General features: G+C 38.0%; 1 protein-coding gene across 1 annotated transcript in view; it reads right to left on the minus strand.

The window, feature by feature from the left end:
- Positions 1–2,720: 2,720 nt before the first annotated feature.
- The window catches only part of SSBP4 (single stranded DNA binding protein 4), a 510,052-nt gene continuing 491,875 nt past the window's right edge, over positions 2,721–20,897 (minus strand). The window contains exons 14-18 of the mRNA XM_073686385.1: positions 20,144–20,214; positions 18,183–18,261; positions 15,535–15,563; positions 7,616–7,717; positions 2,721–6,162 (exon numbers count right to left, since the gene is read on the minus strand). Of these exons, the coding sequence (XP_073542486.1) occupies positions 6,133–6,162; positions 7,616–7,717; positions 15,535–15,563; positions 18,183–18,261; positions 20,144–20,214 (311 nt within the window). The 3' untranslated portion in view covers positions 2,721–6,132. The remainder of the gene's footprint in view (positions 6,163–7,615; positions 7,718–15,534; positions 15,564–18,182; positions 18,262–20,143; positions 20,215–20,897) is intronic.

The following is a 20,897-nucleotide window of genomic DNA, read 5'->3' on the forward strand; positions in this document are numbered from 1 at the left end:
TGCAGCTCCACAACTAATCACATCCGGCCAGCACCGGGAACAGCCACGGTGTGGCAGGATAGGACAACAATGTAAAAGTCCAGAATAACCCCTTTAAAGGCTTTCTGTGCAGGGGTCCCAAGAGACAGCCCCACCAATCAGAATGCATACCCTATATGCTATACCATCTCAAGAAGCTAAAATCCTTAAAATTGTGTAAGGGAATGAACAAGCTAAAGTATTTCAGAAAATAAGCAGTATAAAAGATGAGCAGGCATTGGGAAGAGGCGAATTTCCATACTCTCCATGTCTGGCTCAGCGTGATTGACAGGTTTCCCTTTGCACAAATAGGGACAAAGGAGTCATCTTCTCATCGTTATTTGGTTTTTAAAACACTGCAGCATTTCAGAGTGAAGTATGGCTCCATTGTAGCCATTTTTGCTAAAGTGACAACAGAAGTGTAGCCTGGTGAGATGGTATTTTTGTCTTTATTTTATCAATTAGAACTCCATGACATTTCAAACAAAGAGACTTGACTAAAATATATGAAAAAATTCAAATTACATTTATTGATGCAGTTTTGTTTTTTTTTTCTTTTTTTGTTAAGCAACTTTCAGTCTAAAGAATTTTTACAATATAAAGAACATACAAATGACATGATGTACAATACATATATATATATATATATATATATATATATATATATATATATATATATATTGTATAGCCTACACTGGACAACTAAAATCTAGGACTTGAGTTCTAACCCTACGAGCAAAATACAAAGCAGGCTCTTTGAGAGAATGCTTTATATCCCAAATACTGTCATATCATATAAAGAACAAATAGCAGTACAATTTTATTTTTTTGTCTTTTAAATCCTGTCCTAATGTTACAGTATTTTACATCACACTAGAATAACGCAGACATTGCAGGAGGTAAAATAAAAGTATAAAAATTAAGAATCGAAAGGGTGTGGGTAAATAGCATAATTCTGTACAAAGTTACTTTGGGATACAATAGAAAAAAAAAATCCAATAGAACAACAAAAAGAGCACAGACATCTTTTGCAATGAGGTCCTTTATGTTTAAATTTAAAAAAATCAAACAAAAAAACAAATCCTTCATAAGAAAGTTAAAGTGTATTCTCTGTTCTGTAAGAGACAGTTCATATTTCTCCTTACTTCATCCCTAACCCCTGCAAGCTCCAAAGGATGGAGGAAGTAAAAAGCTCCCACGTGAAGTATATTTACAGTTACTTCATATCCTCGGCTTGTATGTTGCCTTTGTCTGTGCTGTTGCCTTGAAGGGGGTTCATAAGCCTGGTTTAATGTTTCACAGTAGTATTGCAGACCAAAAAGTCCCCCTCCAAGAGTCATAATGGAGGAGTTCCTGTATGAAACTGTATGTAAGATATGTAGTGCACATGTACTCATGCATATATCGGGATGTCCACTTGTAGGGCTGTCAGACTAATCAGCAAAGGCATCATGTGGATCAGGTGAGTATACAAGTCCCCCAAGCATGCTCTGCTATAGGGCATATCAGAAGGGGATTTGGAAAAAATCTGGATCTGGGAAATTCTCAGATATTAAAATGCAAAAGAAAGACTTGCAATTGTAAAATTCAGTTATAAATCAAAGAGTGTCTGTATGCTGGAGGCAATGTGTGTCCAAATCTTTGGATGTAAGAATTGACCATTACTAAACCAAATCAATGTTGGTAAAGGCCTCTGAGCAAAATATGGGGTAGTGCCCCTCTTTTTTTATAGACACGGGGATCTTTCAATTTCTTGAAAAAGGAAAAAAAAATGTATATAAATATATCTCCAATAACAAGTATTTATATAATCATAATGCTGTAGTGTGTAGACTAAGGTGGCACCATGTCCTCCCAACAGTGACAGAGAGTGAACATGCAGCTATTTGAATGGTTTTTAAAGAGGGAATGGTGGAGGACCCATGAGGCCCCTAGGTAGTCGAGGCCCTTGGGCAACTTTTGCCCTTCCTATAATTCGCCCATGTCCATTACCAAGGTATTTTCCCAATAAGAACTGCAGCTTCTTGCTCACAGTTAGCTTTGTGGAAAATATAAAGAATTGGATGAAAATTACCATATTCTCTCAGATATCTGTTCATTTTTACGAGAGCCCACTTTTAATTACCAGATTAGGACAGGCTCTAAAAGATACATCTAGTTGTGCTGAGGTTCTTATTCATTTTACTGATCCAAACATCACAGAATAGGTGAGATGCCTACATAACAATAGCTTTCAAACAACAGCAATAAATGTATAAGACTTATTTAAGATGTTATTGGACACAGAAAGACTTTACTGCTTGGAAGACACATGAATGGCTATTACATGGACTTCACATAATATCCTCCAGTGATTTTTCTAACCTTTAAACCATGTGGACATTTACAATGGAAAAAAAAGGTCAATTACATTTACCAGCAATAAATTTGAGAACTCACTTTTTTTTATATCCAATCTACCATTTTTTCCCATATTGAACAGGTTCCCAATATCTTTAGTATACACAATTCTTACTCAAGAGATAGAATTTCTACTATTGCGTACTGGCCTAAAGAATATTGCTTCAGATATAACAGAAAGAAGGAAAGCACTGACATCCTTTTCTTAGCTCTTGAACATGATCTAGTACATTTATTCATATAAAAACTACTATCATTGAGATACCTAGGTTCAAATTCATCAGATTTGGTAAAAATTGTGATAATATCTATTAGCGTGTTTCCATTGTTTTTTTTTTCCCAATTACATTGAAATGGAGGAGCATGCTGAGATAGCAGGACGTCATTATTCTTTCATTATTTATTGCAGTAGTCACAGGTGTATATTGTTTCAACAGCCTCCTTTGTACTATGTAAAATGAATTTGAAGAAAACCTGTCCTGTCTCTAAATGCCATGAACCTGCGGATATAGGGTTAATCTGCAGGTTAATATCACTAAAATGCTGTTCGGCCACCTTACTAAAAGCACAGCTACCGGGAGAATATTAACTATATTCCCTGCAGGAGCCGTCGGCTTTCAGTCATAGAGGCGTGAAAGGAGCAGCTACAATCATTGCTCAAAGCATTGTGATCAGCAGCTGTAAGCACTCCCAGGCACTTTGATTGACAGCCCCCTCTGCAAATAAGGGCAGCAGAGCGAGCTGTCTATCAAAATGTGAGGGCGTGCTTTTAGCCACCATTCACTGTCTACTGAGCGGTAACTGTAGCCGCTCCGGGCAGGCCTCTATGACTGAAAGCCGGCAGCTCCCGGAAGTAATATAGTTAATTTTTTCCTCATAACCGTGCTTATAGTAAGGTGGATGGACAGCATTGTAACGCTATTAGCCTGCAGATCAACCCTATATTTGTAAGATAATAGCGTTTGGGGACATGACAGGTTCCCTTTAAAGTCCATGTACACCTTCTACACCTTTGCATCCAATCATTTATTGCTCCAATGCACAGAGAAGAAAAAAATGAAGCAACTTTGCTAGCATTGATTCATTTAAATATAGCTGTTATCCTGACTTGCACAAATCAGCCATTAAGACCAATGACAGGTGAAGTCAGTAATTATTCTTTTGAGATTGGTAGGTTGTTCTAGACCAAGGATGTCAAACTCAAACACAGAGCGGGCCAAAATGAAAAACTTGGACAAAGTCGTGGGCCAACCAGTATACAGTGTAATAGACCTGACATAGTTCTCAATACAAAATAATGGTTCCCACATAGACCTCCAACCAGTATAATGGCCCCACATAGTCCGCCATACATAATAATAGGCCCCACATAGTCCGCCATACATAATAATAAGCCCCACATAGTCCTCCTTACAGAATAATGGGCCACACATAGTCCTCCATACAGAATAATGGGCCCCACATAGTCCTCCTTACAGAATAATGGCCCCACATAGTCCTCCATACAGAATAATGGGCCCACGTAGTCCTCCATACAGAATAATGGGCCCCACATAGTCCTCCATACAGAATAATGGCCCCACATAGGGGTGGTGGTTCTGGGGTTGCGGGCCAAATATAATCACCCTGCGGGTCAGATTTAGCCCATGGGCCAGAGTTTGACATGTATGTTCTAGACAGAAAGTGAACAGTTCACTCTTGGTACTGAGGTGTTGGAAGTGTTTAAATTGGCAAATGCAAAGGCCCCCATACACATTAGATAAAAGTCGTCCAAACCTGACGATTTTACCCAGATTGGCTGACCATCTAATGAGTAAGGGGGCCTCCTAACCCTCCCCCAATGGATTATGTCAGGAGATCGAGCAGTTGCAATTCATTTACCCGATCCTTTAGTTCTGACGGTGGAAAAGCCACTAATATATTATTGTGGCTAGCCCACTTGCTCAGGTCAACTCATCTGGTCTTACAGGGGAGCTACTAGCACAAAGTTCTAAAAACATCAATGCTGGCTCTGATAGAAAGCTCCAGAAACAAGGCGCTTTTTAGCATCTGTATTACAGCCAGAAGTCCAGGCCTGAATCATAGATCCATGTCATACTGTTAGTTTGAGTCGCATGCTGAGCCAAGATTTGCAGCTGGAATACAGAAATTTAAATGTGCTGCTTTTTGGTAGATGGTTTCATGTTCAGACTGATCAATGTGTGCAAAACAGATGGGCTTCTTACAAATTTATTAATTTTAATTAATTAAAATAACAAACACAGCAGGTGCTCACATCTCCCTAGGTCCAGTGACAACTGTCCACCTCTGCTTTGGTCTCAGTGCTTTAACTGTAGTAGTGATGTCACACCAATGGCGTACACCACCGCTGCTTATCAATTAACACAGCAGCTTGTGCCGTCTACCATGTCACAGTCAACAAGCTCAGTGACTAGTTATAGCAGTAATGTGTGCTGTCAACATGTCGTCACTGCTGCCGCCAAAACACTGAGACCGGAGCAGCAGTCGACACCAGAGGCTGGACCGGGGAGAGGTGAGTATCTGCTGTATTTGTTATTTTAGGTATTTTATGTTTGCGGTCCCCTTTCCTTAAAGTTTATTTGCAAGAAGCCCATCTATTTCTTTTCCATGTCAATGGGAGTCAGTTATTCCAGTAGTGTGCAGATAAAGGCGTAGACCAGTACACAGCCACTTGTCGTTAGAAAATGTTTTGGTGCGGGGGGCCCATTTCGGTCTCTACTGCAGTTTGACAATATAGGCAGCTATATGCCATATAAAGAAAATACTTCATTTTCGGTTATGCTAGAATACATAATATGCGTGGTTACATCAATTTACTCTATTACCTATGCATCTGTTTTCTTCATATTCCTCTATATATATTGTTTATTTTTTAACAAAAGAACCATGTTGTACAGAGAAGTTCAGGAATATTTTTAGAATCAGATGGATTCTTCCATTTGTCCTCAGAGTTCTGTCCAGGTGATCAGAGGTTCTGTCCAGGTGATCAGAGGTTCTGTCCAGGTGATCAGAGGTTGTGTGCAGAGCCTGTAATGATGTCGCATGGCGCACTTTGCTGATGGGACTTTGTGGGCTGCTGAATATTATGTACACTGCAAGGAGGTAAGATATCAGGAGGTTGTGTCTCCATATGATCCAGTAAGTAAAAAGAAATGTAATAATAAATAAAATCAGAAACTTGCACAGATATAGGTTTTAAACTCTTCAATGTCAGAAGATTTTTTTTTTCCTGGCACAAAAGAATCCCACGATTCATGGTAGGTCTCATGGTAAGTCTTCCAATACTTCTCCTTTGAAGCCAAGCTATAATTCTTGATGGGTTTTAGTTCTATGAGTTGATGGTTCATCCAATTACTTTGCTGACAGTTGAACCCCAGCTTCGAGAGTTGTGTTTCAATGTCATGGAAAGATCTCTTGTCTTTGTTAGTTGGGATTTGGCAGAAGAATAAGAAAGAACTTCACAAGGTCGTGGCTGAAATGTCCTTCCTTCACACCACTGTTCTATAATAGGTCAAGTCATTGCAGAGATGCAGTCCATTTGCTCTGTAAGGATTTCTAGTGTCTGTAGAGGAGCCTGGAGGGTGGGAACTTTCCTGCTTTGAAATATACAATGTACTAATTTGTAATCCTCACTGCTTGGACACTGACAGTTCTCCACTTGAGAGGCTCAATGCACTGGAGTATATGAGGATATCACACACTCATAGTCATGCTGGGTGAATACTGCGAGGAGAAGAAAACAATGTCACTTACATGGAAGAAGTCTCCAGAACTGTTCACACACAAAACGCCGAGAGAAGAAATTCTCTGCAGCTCTTTTTATTGTGTGGATAGGGGTCTTACAAGTTTACCCACATCTACTGACTTCTGATGTGGAATTCACACCAAAAATCTGTAATAATTAACCAATGACAAAACTCCCTCTAATGGTAAAATAAGAATTTCTGGATTTATTTTTAATGCAAATTACTGACACTACTCTGCTGATATTACTGGCGACTGAAATAAAATTCCATAGATATTCCTACCTGGATATACTTGCATTTGACAAGAAAATTAAACTATTGCCATTAGGCTTTAAAATGGATGACTGTGGTTGCAAAGTCCCATTTCCAATTACAGTAAGGCAAAAAACTAACAGACACATTTTAGTTTTTATAGAAAAGTGCTTAAATATGGAGCCCCACCTTATTACTTTCTGTAGAGTCATAACAAGGCCCTCCACTATGCACTGATCAGATCTGGCTTAAAGGGAATCTGCTGCCAGGTCTCTGATATCTAATCTGAGAGCAGCATATTGTAGGAGCAAAAAATTAAGGTGTTGAGGTTTTTAATTTTAATTTAATTTTAATGGACTTTTGACTTGATTCAATAAACTTACATTTTATCCAGTTGGTTGTGCTGGAAACTACCCTCGTTTTTCCCTCTGTCAGCTGCAGTCACCAGCAGGAACGGCACCCACTAGTTTCTAATTACAGCATCGGATCTAGCTATGCTTCCGGTGTGAACAGCTCCAACCTTCCCCCTCTCCCCTACCTCCTTCTCATATTGTACGAGCAGCAATGTATCACTTACTCGGCTGCTTGCTTAACTTTTATCAGTAGAACATTATTATTAGAGGACTAATAAACCTGCTGATAGGTAGTCCTCCACATTCATATGCTTTGTATAACTCAGCCCACACTATTGATTATCAGTTTTCTGCCTATGCAGAGTGTACACAGAAAGCTGCCAATCAGTGGTGTGGGCGGTGTTATACAAAGCTCAGCATTCAGAGAACTGCTAGATCTGCAGCAGAGAAAACAGTGATTTTTATCAAAACAACATCAAGCAGCCCAGTAATTGACACATTGCTGGAATCAGGGCTTCTGCCCCTATGTCATTCTGCTCTCAGATGGGGGAGATAAAACCTGGTAACAGATAATCTTTAAACTTGATATTTTTAATGCAATCAAGTCTGGAGGAACTCAGATTTGTCTATGAAATGACAGGTAGTGAAGCTGGCTTCATCACATCACTCCTCTAGCCTGTGAATAATTGCACGAAGCTCCTGAGAACAATGCTTGCGCTTTTAGAAGGACTTGTAACCTGGTTTGTGCTCTAGCTGAGGACTATACACGTAGCTGTCCTATTGTGTGAGCTTGTGAGGCATCTAATGGAGCTGTGGAACACTTACGCTTTCGCTTTGGAAGGGGTTTAAGAAATTCCCGGCCATCTCTCCATCATCACGAGGCGTTCCTGGAGGATTATTCATCCCTGCCATGTTATTTGGAGAATTCTGGAAATAAAATAGGGAAACAAAAAGAATGTTTAGATAACTCAGTAGTACAGAAGGATCCACCTGTAATATATCTTATTAGACCTGTAGCTTATAAATGTGGAATACTTTTGTGAAATTTGCCCAGTTTGTGAGAATTACATAGTAACATAGTTTTTAAGGTTGAAGGAAGACTAAGTCCATCTAGTTCAACCCATAGCCTAACATGTTGATCGAGAAGAAGGCAAAAAAAAAACATGTGGCAAACACTAAGCTCCACATTGGGGAAAAAAATTCCTTCCCGACTCCATACGACAATCAGACTAGTTCCCTGGATCAGCGCCCTATCAAGGAATCTAGTATTTATAACCTGAAATATTATACTTTTCAAGAAAGGCATCCATGCCCTTCTGAAATTTTAGTAGTGAATCACTCATTACAACATCATGCGGCAGAGAGTTCCATAGTCTCACTGCTCTTACAGTAAAGAATCCCCGTCTGTGATTATGATTAAACCTTCTTTCCTCCAGACGTAGAAGATGCCCCCTTGTCCCCGTCTCAGGCCTCAGAGTAAAAAGATCAGTAGAAAGGTCTTTGTACTGTCCCCTCATATACTTGTACATAGTAATAAGATCACCCCTAAGCCTTCGTTTTTCCATAGTAAATAACCCCAAGTGTAATAACCTGTCTTGGTATTGCAGACCCCCCAGTCCTCTAATAACCTTGGTCGCTCTTCTCTGCACCCGCTCTAGTTCAGCTATGTCTTTCTTATACACCGGAGACCAGAACTGTACACAGTATTCTAAGTGTGGTCGCACTAGTGACTTGTATAGAGGTAAAATTATGTTCTCCTCATGAGCATCTATGCCTCTTTTAATGCATCTCATTATTTTATTTGCCTTTGCAGCAGCTGCCTGACACTGGCCACTAAACGTGAGCTTGTCGTCCACCAATACACCCAGGTCTTTTTCAGTTACAGTTTTGCCCAGTGTTTTACAATTAAGCATATAATTATACATTTTATTTCCTCTGCCCAAGTGCATTACCTTACATTTATCCCCATTAAAGCTCATTTGCCATTTATCAGCCCAAGCTTCTAGTTTACATAGATCCTCCTGTAATATAAAATTGTCCTCCTCTGTATTGATTACCCTGCAGAGTTTAGTGTCATCTTCAAATATTGAAATATTACTCTGTATGCCCCCTACAAGGTCATTAATAAATATACAAAAAAGCAGCATCACCGTGTCCTATTTATATGACGCAGTCCGTCTTACAATGTTGTGGGTCTCCAACCAGTAGCCGTGACTTACGGCTTCACATAAGAAAATCATTTTGGTGAGTCCCAAAAATAATTAAAATCCTCAATTTATTACAAAATAATTTAAAAGATCATACAGGTTGGGAATACATCTCAACGCGTTTCTGGCAAAAAGCCCTTATTCACTGAGATACAGATTCCTTATGATACATGGTATAAAAACAAATGGTAACCAACCGTTGATCAATAAACACATATGTTAATCAATCAATCACATTTGAGAATAATTAGCATAATCACAAGGAAAATCAGGAGAAAAAAAAACCCCTGCATTTTTAAGTCAATGGGTAGCTACAGCCATTAATTCCCAGAACACCGGGTTACTTAAAAGATACGTCATCAGTAATTGATTATATGAAAAATGGTCTGAAAAATCTAAATTTCTGTCATGTGATGTGGTAAATCTGTTTTCATCTATTCCACATAATCTAGCATTAACTGCTGTGTTCCACCATTTACAAAAATATAGCGGACGAAACGAAGGAGATGATTATCCGTAGTATTGAATATCTCCTTGAGCATAATATTTTATATTTAATGAAGAATATTATTTCCAAATTAAAGGTTGCCCAATGGGCTCATGTTTCTCCCCATCTTTAGCCATACTTTTTGTATCATGGTGGGAAGAAAGCACTATTTTCACAGACAAAAATCCTTTTAAAAATGACATTGAACTATATGTTAGATATATGGACGATGTTTTACTAATATGGGTAGGAGAAGTGGAAAAAATCCCAGATTTTTTATCCTATATCAATGCTAATGATGTAAATTTAAAATTTACTTATACTGAACCGCAGGATAAAATCAGCCTTTTGGATTTGTATCTCATGGGGGATGTAAAAGAAGAAAAGGTTAGATATCGCAACTATAGAAAACCTATACAGCTGCCACCCCGCCCATACTGTGAATTCAATCCCCTATGGTGAATTAAATGGAATTTATCGAAATAGCTCTGATATCACACTATTCAATGAACAAGCAAAGGTTGCGACATCTAGATTATTGGAAAGGGGGTATAAGAAAAAACATATTGATTCAGCATTAAAAAAAGTTCTTGTAAGAAATACTCATTTAAACAACAGAGATGATGGTATTAATAACAACAAGAAACCAATAATAATAAAATCTGATAATATGGACAGAAAAAACATCTTCAGTACCCCATATAGTTGCCAATTTCAGGAAATAAAAAATATTATAAACAGATATGTCCCTGTATTATTCTAAGATCGGGACTTAAATAAAATCCTGAAAAATGGATTAGTATGTGTGCCGAGAAAAGGGAAATCAACAGGCCCTACTCTTTCCTCAAGTCTATATGTGCCACAAAAAAGCGATAAAAAACCTGGCTAAGTTGTAAAGGTTTTTTAAATGTGCATGTTCCAAATGCACGATGTGCCAGTATACATTGCCAACTCAAAAAACTGATGCAGCTAATGATATTAAAAGATTTATTAATTGCAATACAAATTATGTTGTGTATTGCATATTTTGCAAAGAATGTAAAATAAAATACATTGGCTGCACAATATGTAAATTAAAGAAAAGGATGGCAAAACATGTTACCAACATCAAAAATAAATTCAGGAGCATGTAAGCATTTTGTAGAGAGACATAAAGGGGAATTAAACAATTTTTCATTCTATGGGCTAGAAAAAGTGGATATTCCTATTAGAGGAGGGGATTGGAGGAAAACACTCCTCCTAAGAGAATTATTTTGGATCATTAGACTTGATACATAATACCCCAACGGCATGAACCATAGGAATGGTGAATGATACTCTAGACCTACATTAAATGTTAGGGATTTTAATGCAGGTTTTTTTTTTTCTTCTGTTTTTTTTTTTTTTTTTTTTCCTCCTTCTGGTTTTCCTTGTGATTTAGTCATGTGATTATGCTAATTATTCTCAAATGTGATTGATTGTCAACATATATGTTTATTGATCAATGGTTGGTTACCATTTGTTTTTATACAATGTATCATAAGGAATCTCTTTTTGCCAGAAACGCGTTGAGATGTATTCCCAACCTGTATGATCTTTGTCCCATAAGGGTTGCCGTGATGTGGTGGGATGGCTTTTACATTATTTTGATCAAAATTCTGTTAACTAAATACCCTTCATTATTTATTATTATTTTTGCACTGTGCGATTTACCCATTTACTTCCAGTTATTTGGGTATTTTGCTTGTCTTTGGTTTTTCTTTGTCTAGTGGCCTTGTGTGAACATGCATTTACATTTTGCATGCACATCAATTTATGTTTCAGTTCAGACTTCTAGGTTTTTTCTTTGTAGTTCAGTGTGCTTTAGTACATATAAGGGTGTGGCCGCCCTTTGTCTGAGCTGAAATGTTCATTCTGCCTCAGGTCTATGCTTCTACTAGGGGGTCAGTCTCTCTGCCCTTATCCATACGTACGTCACTTGACAAATGGTAAGGTTTTAATATTAGAGTTAGGACTGTCCCATAAGGGTTGCCGTGACGTGGCTGGATACCTTTTACATTATTTTGATCAAAATTATGTTAACTAAATACCCTTCATTATTTATTATTATTTTTGCACTGTGCGATTTACCCATTTACTTCCAGTTACTTGGGTATTTAGCTTGTCTTTGGTTTTTCATGATCTTTTAAATTATTTTGTAATAAATTGAGGATTTTAATTATTTTTGGGACTCACCAAAATTATTTTCTTTCTTCATTAATAAATATGTTAAAAAGAAGCGGGCCCAATACTGACCCCTGTGGTACCCCACTGTTAACTGAGACCCAGTCTGAGTGTGTTCCATTAATAACCACCCTTTGTTTCCTATCACTGAGCCAGTTCTTGACCCACATATATATATTTTCCCCTATCCCCATTGTTCTCATTTTATGTATCAACCTTTTGTGTGGAACCGTATCAAAAGCTTTTGAAAAGTCCATATACACAACATCCACTGCATTTCCTTGGTCCAGTCCGGAACTTGCCTCCTCATAAAAGCTAATCAGATTAGTCTAACAGGAATGGTCCCTCGTAAACCCATGTTGATATTGGGTCATGAGGTTATTCTTTTTCAGATACTCTAGTATAGCATCTCTTAGGAAACCCTCCAGGATTTTACCCACAGTAGAGGTTAAGCTTACTGGCCTATAATTTCCAAGTTCGGTTTTTGTCCCCTTTTTGAATATTGGCACCACATTCGCTATACACCAGTCCTGTGGTACAGACCCTGTTATTATGGAATCTTTAAAGATTAAAAATAATGGTCTATCTATGACGTTACTTCATTCCTGCAGTACTTGCGGGTGTATCCCATCCGGGCCCAGGGATTTGTCAACTTTAGTGATTTTTAAACGCCGCCGTACTTCCTGCTGGGTTAAGCAAGTGACATTTAATGGAGAATTTTTGTCATCACTAATCATGTTTTCTGTCATGCGATTTTCTTGTGTAAATACTGTTGAAAAAAAATAATTTAGCATATTGGCTTTTTCCTCATCCCCACCCACCATTTCACCCAGACTATTTTTAAGGGGGCCAACACTATCATTTTTTAGTTTTTTACTATTTATGTAGTTAAAGAATATTTTGGGATTATTTTTACTTTCTCTGGCAATGAGTCTCTCTGTCTTAATCTTTGCTGCCTTGATTTGGTTTTTACAGAATTTATTTAATTTTCTGTATTTATTTAATGTCTCATCACTACCTACTTGCTTTAGTTCTCTAAATGCTTTCTTTTTGTCACTTATTGCACCCCTTACAGCTCTATTTAGCCACAGTGGTTTCCTCCTTTTTCTAGCATGTTTATTCCCATAGGGTATTGTAATGCAGCGGCTTGCGGCATTACTGTAATGGTCCAGGGTGTGTTTTGGCTGACCATGTACCTTCCCCTCTGGTGACTGATCACATGACTGTGACATCAGCACAGGCCCTGTGCACACAGAAGGTCTGATCACATGACTGTGACATCAGTTTAGGTCCTGTGTGCACTGGAAGATATATAAACCCTGGTAGTTTTGAAACAGGTGGGTGAAAGGCGTGAGGCCTGTTCCCCGTGTGGGACACCGTTAGCCTGGAGAGGCTTAGTGAGGCCTAGTGAAGCCTGAAAGGCAGAGGCTGGATGTGTGGTGTGAAAACATACCAGTAGCCTTTGAAGGTACGAGGGCTGGAGACCCCCATCTGGGAAGCCGTAAAGCCACAGCTGTGGCAGAACAAGTCTGAAGCAGCTAAAACCCGGCAAAGGTAAAACACTGCGTTATATGGACATTGATATAAGTGACTTTCCTGAAGGCTGTAACTGGAGCCAAGTGGGCCTGTCTGCCACTTGAAAGGCTCCTGGACATTATATGTGTAATATGTCGGCGAGCCACTGAGTTGGACTCAGTTATAAGCAGTTATGAAGAGTAATAAACTGCGGGATTGTGAAATACTGGAAAAACGTGGCTGGTGTGCTTTAATTGACCTGGTACAGCGAGTGTCCCCCAGCATGATGATTAGCGCTGCCTTATAGTATATATTGGGCACAGGTCTTATACAGGATGCTAATAAATGTCTCCCAGTTGCTTTGTGTAGTTTTATGTTTCAGGATATCGTCCCAGTTTATTGCACTAAGATCATCTCTCAACCGTTGGAAATTTGCCTTCCTGAAGTTTAGTGTCCTTGTAACCCCTCTACTACACATCTTATTAAAGGATACATGAAAAAATATTATTTTGTGATCACTATCACAGTTTGTGAGAATTACAATGTCCTTTACAAGAATTCACAGTACTGTTTGCAATATTTTCTTCCTTACATCCTAATATCCTGTAGGTATCTTAACCCCCAACCATCAAGTAGATTACACATTAGTTAATCTATACAGGGAAAATATATATCTTTGTACCGTGTTAGCCAGTACATAGAAAAATATTTAGATTTGAGAGTCCTCAGTGGTTGATACCTTTTATCACCTTTAATCATCAGGATGGAGTCTGAGCAACAGCTGAAGACGTTCCATGAACACTTTAATAAATTTCATCCCACCATCAACCTAACACTCAACTGCTCCTGTATTGAAATTAACTTTTTGGACATCATCATTAAGCTACAGAACAATGAAATAAAGACATCCCTGTACCTGAAGCCAATCGACCGTCCAAGATAGCTTAAATGGGACAGTTTCCACCCAAAACACATAAAAAACTCTATTGTCTACAGCCAAGCCATCAGATACAATCGGATATGTTCCAAACCTATGGATAGAGACAAACACCTTGGTGGCCTCAGAAAGACCTTTTTGAATCAGGGCTACCATCCAAGAACAATTGAGAACCAGATTACAAGAGCCATCAAAATATCAATGAATCACCTCCTACATTACAAAACTAAACAAGAAAGCAACCGAGTGCCTCTAGTAGTCACCTACAACCCAAATTTGGAGGTGCTAAGGGGAGCTGCACGGAAACTACAACCTTTACTACAAAAAGATGCCCGATTACAATCCATATTTCCAGACCCCCCACTTCTGTGCTTCAGGCAGCCCCCCAATTTAAGAAGAATCATTGTCAGAAGCTCCCTGTCACCTCCACCAGCTACAGGTACCTTTCCCTGCCACCAGAAAAAATGTAAAACCTGTCCATTTATAATAACCACAGACAAGATAAAGATCCCCAAATCACATAAGGACTACAAGATCCCAGATACTTTCAGCTACATCACATCTAATGTGGTGTACTTAATCATATGTACCAAATGTCCATCTGGGGGTCTGTATGTAGGGGAGACAGGGCAAAAACTTAGAACAAGGATAAATTCTCATCGCCACACAATAAAAGAAAAAAGAATAGATCTACCTGTGGCAAAACATTTTTATTTCCCTGATCACAGTACCATGGATATGAAATTACTGGTATTAAAAGGTAATTTCAAATCTCAGAGAGACAGAAAAGTTTGGGAATGTAAATTCATGGCGACCTTTGACACCTTCAGAGCATGGATTTATATCATTCTACATCAGCTAAGGAATGTGCTCCTCAGACCTGTGTGGGCATCACAGCCCCGGAACAGACTTTAATCACAGGATAATAAAACTTTCACACTCTTTATCTATGAACTATTCCAATATTTATGGCCATAACTATTTATCCCTCTCCCATAGTAATAGATCTGCTTCACGTCAGTTGTCTCATCTATTGCATTATTTCTGTGTCTTGCTGTGTATAAATATGTGACTCTTCAGATTTTGTGTTATACCATGCCTGATAAAGAAACCTGAAAGCTTGAAATTTGTTACTATCTTTTCAGTTAACCAATAAAAGGTATCAACCACTGAGGACTCTCAAATCTAAATATTTTTCTTGTTATTTTTCTAGTTAATCTATGGCCTTAAAATCTTTGCCTGCTCTGACAAAATAAGGCAAAACATTGAGTTCTATCAGATTTTGTTATTTTACACAAGTTCTATTATTTAGAGACCATTTTTTTTTAAAGTGAAAAACCCCAATAACTCCTGTCATGCATAAAGTCCTATATACAAATATACTGTAATACAATACCTTTGGCAACACATCCATATCTCCAGAGCCTATAAGGAGAAAAAAAGAATGACGGTCAACACATTTAATTGAGAAGTACAGTTCAAAGAACAGACTCAGAATTAGAGTCAATGTAACTAAAGCTGCAGGTATTGATTAAAAAAACGTTTTAGGCTATGTGCCCACGATGCAGAAATGAAGCAGAAAATTTCTGCATCTCCCTGGCAGAAAAAACGCATGGGGATTGTACATGCGTTTTTCCTGCGTAATACATGCGGATCCACATGCGTTTCCGCAAGCGGATTGACAAGCGCTTTCAAAGCGATTTTAGCATCACTTGGAAAGTGCTTGACAACTAGGTCACACTATATAAATCCATGCAAACAGCATGGATTTATATAGTGTGACCTTTAAATGGTTAAAAATAAAAAAATAAACCTGATACTTACCTTCCGATGGCCCGGGGTGTGCTGCTGCGCTCGTTCCTGGCTGCCGGGATATCGCGACGCCGTGTACTGAAGGACCTACCGTCACATGACTGTGACGTCACCGCAGGTCCTACAGTCCAACGCGATGTGCCGGCAAAGGAGAAGGAGCACAGCGGGGGCCATCAGAAGGTAAGTATAATCTTTATTTTTTATTTTATTCTTTTTTTACAGTTTCTATGGTACCTGGGTCTGGATGAGAGTCTTCTCTCCTCTACACCCGGGTACCATCCGCACATTAGAACGCGCCAATTACGCAAGTACAGATGCAGTCTTGCGTTATTGGCGCGTTCTAATGCAAGTCAATGGCGGGAGTTCCGCTGCGCTTCCGCAAAATTAATGGACATGCTGCGGATTTTTGAGCGCAGCATAAATGCTGCGGAAAAATCCGCAGCATGGGCATTGAAAGTGCGGAATTGCATAGGGGACCATGGCAGAAGGCTTACCAAGCGTTTATCATGCGTTTACACTGCGGAAATTTCCGCACCAAAAACGCATGAAATACGCATCGTGGGCACACAGCCTTAGATTGGACTCCCACAGATATAAAACCCAGCAATAAGTCTTCATTAATTATGGCATTTTTACTCTGTGACATGTTGCATCTTGGAAACCAAAAACTTTACCGAATTTCCCAAATCCCAATGGATATAACATGACTAAGTAAAGTATTATTCCTATAAAAGTTACCCTTTATTTAGATTCTAAGAGGCTGAGAATTACCTACATTTTATGCACATTGTAATTCATATTGCATTCAACAGGATATAATTATAAAATAATCACAGTATTGTTTGAGGAGATTTTTAATAAATCACATATTTTCTTGCCTCCTAATAAGTTGCCTAAATATGGGGAGATAAAACGCGTTGGGACAGCATCTGTTTGTTGTTTGCGGAGACTTTTTTAATAAATGTGTTTCTTTTATAATGAATCATATCCTGTTGAATTCAATATTACAATTCAGGTTACGAATTACAACAGTGCACTTAATGAAGGTTATTTTGGAAACCATCAACAAGTTCTGTATCACTAAGTTTCGATTAGCACATAAAGAAAAGTATACTGGTGATAAATGTGTGATATTTGTAAAGTGTATATTTTGTGATCTGAACTGCAGGCAGTATTTAGGCACCAAGACCATGAGTACGATAAAGTGCTGTGGATCTTAGCATGGCTTTATCTACTTGCTGACAGTTTCCTGGTACCGACAGATATACATTCAATTCACATTGTTGAGAGCAAATGCAAATTAAAAACAACATCACAAATACATTATGAATCTATATTACTATGATATATCCAATATTTCTTTTTAAAGGAGTAGCCTAACTTTAATAAGATGCAAATTCTTACAAATATTCTCTCTCTTTTATACATTTTGTCAACATTCATATACAGTTTATTTTTTTTGTCGTCACCCGGGCTACACATTTTATTGTTGCTTCATAGTTTAATTGAAGTATTAGGTTTTTTTCTGGCACATACATTTTTTTAATAGCTTTGCGCTTTTTTTTGCCATTGGAATCAAAAATGAAAAAATACCATAAAATGCTATGTTGCTGCAATTTTAGAAAAAAAAAAGAAAAAAGAAGCCAGCCTTAATATAACAAATGTTTGAATGTGAAATGATATTTTTTATAATGACTTGCAACTTTCATATGGAAAAAATGATGAAAACGATCTATATAAATGTAGACTCTTGCATTTTTGCTGATCAAGTGCAGTTAGACTCAAGGCCACTAGATGTCACTACAACAATACAGTATGCGACTTCAAACCTGCATGTATAGGGCAAACATACTACAACATCCAGATAGAAGTATTTCATGACATTTTATTTTCTCTAGGGGTTTGAAATAACACCATTACTATAACTCTTTCCTGTTTGCAATGTTTTCTTCCTTATGACTGTTTTTAGAAGACTGGAAAGTATCTCTTGCAAAAAAAAAAATATAGATATAGATCTGGATTAGATTTTGGGCTATGATGTTTCATGTTGTGATGTTACTGTAAAGATATATATGTATAAACTGCACACACTACATTTGTTCTGATTTATGTAGAAAACCTGCATGGTTTTGATTGTTACACAATTCTCTGATAAATATATTCCTTAGAGACCACATTTAATATTTTTGATCATTAAATACAAAGTTAAATGCATTTCATAAATGAACCTACCTAATGATCCATTCATATGATGGGGTTCCATTGCACCCATTCCTCCCATTGGGCCATCAGGACCAGGACCCATTGGGAACTGGAAAAAAAAACCCAAACACTGGTCAAAAACAACTATCAGAACATCACCCACCTATAGCACAGTTGTATCAGCACAATTTGTCTTAATGGGGATGTGAAATAGGCCTGCAGACAGCTGATGATCTATATAATGGAGCAACATAAAAAGAAAATAAAAGGGAGACACTTGTGATACCTAATAGTAATCGGTAGCTGTTCAAGCTGTACCTATCACTGAGGTTTTTGCCTATTTTTTGTAAATACTTTTAAGAAGTCTTTCTTATAGATCAGACCGACAGAGCTACTGTTGTCAGCCTCGGAGTTAAATACTTATGCTCCTGCTAGAGGGAATAAATAGCATAAAGATTTATATGTATGTCATATGGTGCACTTTAATGATGGGCAGCAAGATAGCCCAGTGGTTCCAATGCTCAAATATATAGTTAACATTTTTGGCCATCGAGCCACTTAGTAATCACTTTTGCCTTGTGACATGGTGCAGGTAACAGCATTGCTCATCACCAAATTGCTCCTGGATGGTAGCGAGGAGTTACTCTTGGAGGGTGCTTAGATACCATTCTTTATTCATGTCAGTGTTCTTAGGCAACATTGTCGGTGAGCCCACTCTGTTGGATGAAAAGAAACCTCACGCATGAATGGTCTCAGGATACTTTACCATTGGCATGACACAGGACTCATGGTAGAGTTTAACTTTTCTTCTTTGGACAATCATTTTTCCAGATGTCCCAAACACTATGAGGGGGGCTTTATCACAAAAGATAACTTTACCCCTGTCCTCTGCAGTCTAATCCATCTGTAGTCAACTTCATGGCTTTCTACAGAATGTCAGTCCATCCATGATGTTTTTGTTACAGAGAAGTGACTTCTCTGCTGCCATTTTTTGACACCAGGCCAGTCTCCAAAAGCCTTCGCCTCACTGTGTGTGTATATGCACTGACACCTGCCTGCTGCCATTCCTGAGCAGGCTCTGCGCTGGTGCTGAATCGATCCCGTAGCTGAATCCTCATTATGAAACAGTCCTGGCACATGCTAGACTTTCTTGTGTGCGCTAAAGCTTTCTTCACAGCAACTGAACCTCTCTTGGATGATCCGATAAATGGTTAATTTAAGGGCAATTTTACAAGCTGCAATGTCCTTACGTGTAAAGTCCTTTAGATGCAAATCAATGCACATTTCCTTTGAGTTAAGCAAGAAAAACACCAATGATTTGAAGTACCAGGGCTCTTTCAAAGCAACCAGTCTGCTCTTATATCTCAATCAGCACAACAGAGTGATATCAGCTGTCTTGTCCTCGTTAACACTTTCTCCTGAGTTCACAAGAAAATCACTGAAATGATGTAAGCAGGTGATTTTATGACGGTGGTGAAAATCAGTGGAAATGTTGTTTTTTTTTTTTGTGATTAAGTTCATTTTTATGGAAAGGAATGACTTTGCATTTTTTTTGCAATTCAACCGATTATTCTTCATGACAATCTAGAGATAATGCAAACTGCCCCTATAAAAACTGAAGCTGAAAACTTTGTGAAGCCCAAAACTTATGTGATTCTGAAAACTTTTGGCCATAACTGTACAGCTCTAAGAATATGCATATTCTATATAATATTATCATAATATCATTACTATATTTAGTAATTTTTTCACAATAATAATGTAACATCCACAGTAATACTTTGATATGATCCCTTTTGTGGGAACCCAATGATCTGTTGCTCTAATAATAATCGGCAGGGACCTTTGCTGTTCAGCTACTATGATGATGATGATGGTAGTACACAAGAGGAGAGATCTGACACATTCACATAAATAGTCACGCAGCAAGAATAGTTTGTGATGGAATAGTCCTGCATGAATTCATACATCCAACTGTTCACTCTACTTACATTTGGCCTGCTTCCGCCAGGTCCTATTGGGTTCATCATTGTGTACATGTTCTCACTGGAATTTGTAGAGTCTGCAAAAAAATAAAAACCCAGAAAGAAAAAGCAAAATACATTACATGGTTTCCATTGTACAGTTACACGAATTTCGAATCCACATTGTATTCGATGAATGAAAGCAGAGCTCTTGAAAATGGGGAAACAATTGATGCAGGAAGTAGCAAAACCTTTCATTATACAATATATGAACTTTATCTGCATAAAACAAGAAGAAAATTCTTACCAAAGAATATGGTAACAAAATGATCTTCGATTATACTAATTAATATGATTAATATATAATTCTCAGGGTTTGAGTGATTACTATATATAAATAGAGATGTATAAGACATGGATACAGTCATATGAAAAAGTTTGGGCACCCCTATTAATCTTAAGCTTAATGTTTTATAAAAATTGGTGTTTTTGCAACAGCTATTTCAGTTTGATATATGTAATAACTGTTGGACACAGTAATGTTTCTGCCTTGAAATGAGGTTTATTGTACTAACAGAAAATGTGCAATCTGCATTCAAACAAAATTTGACAGGTGCATAAGTATGGGCACCCTTATCATTTTCTTGTTTTAAATCCTCCTACATACATTTTACTGACTTACTAAAGCACTTTTTTTTGTTTTGTAACCTCATTGAGCTTTGAACTTCATAGCCAGGTGTATGCAATCATGAGAAAAGCTACTTAAAGTGGCCACTTGCAA

Source organism: Phyllobates terribilis, unplaced genomic scaffold (genome assembly GCF_046119375.1).
Source record: "Phyllobates terribilis strain yellow unplaced genomic scaffold, ASM4611937v1 Scaffold_1__5_contigs__length_1240528914, whole genome shotgun sequence".
Classification (NCBI taxonomy): Eukaryota; Metazoa; Chordata; class Amphibia; order Anura; family Dendrobatidae; genus Phyllobates; species Phyllobates terribilis.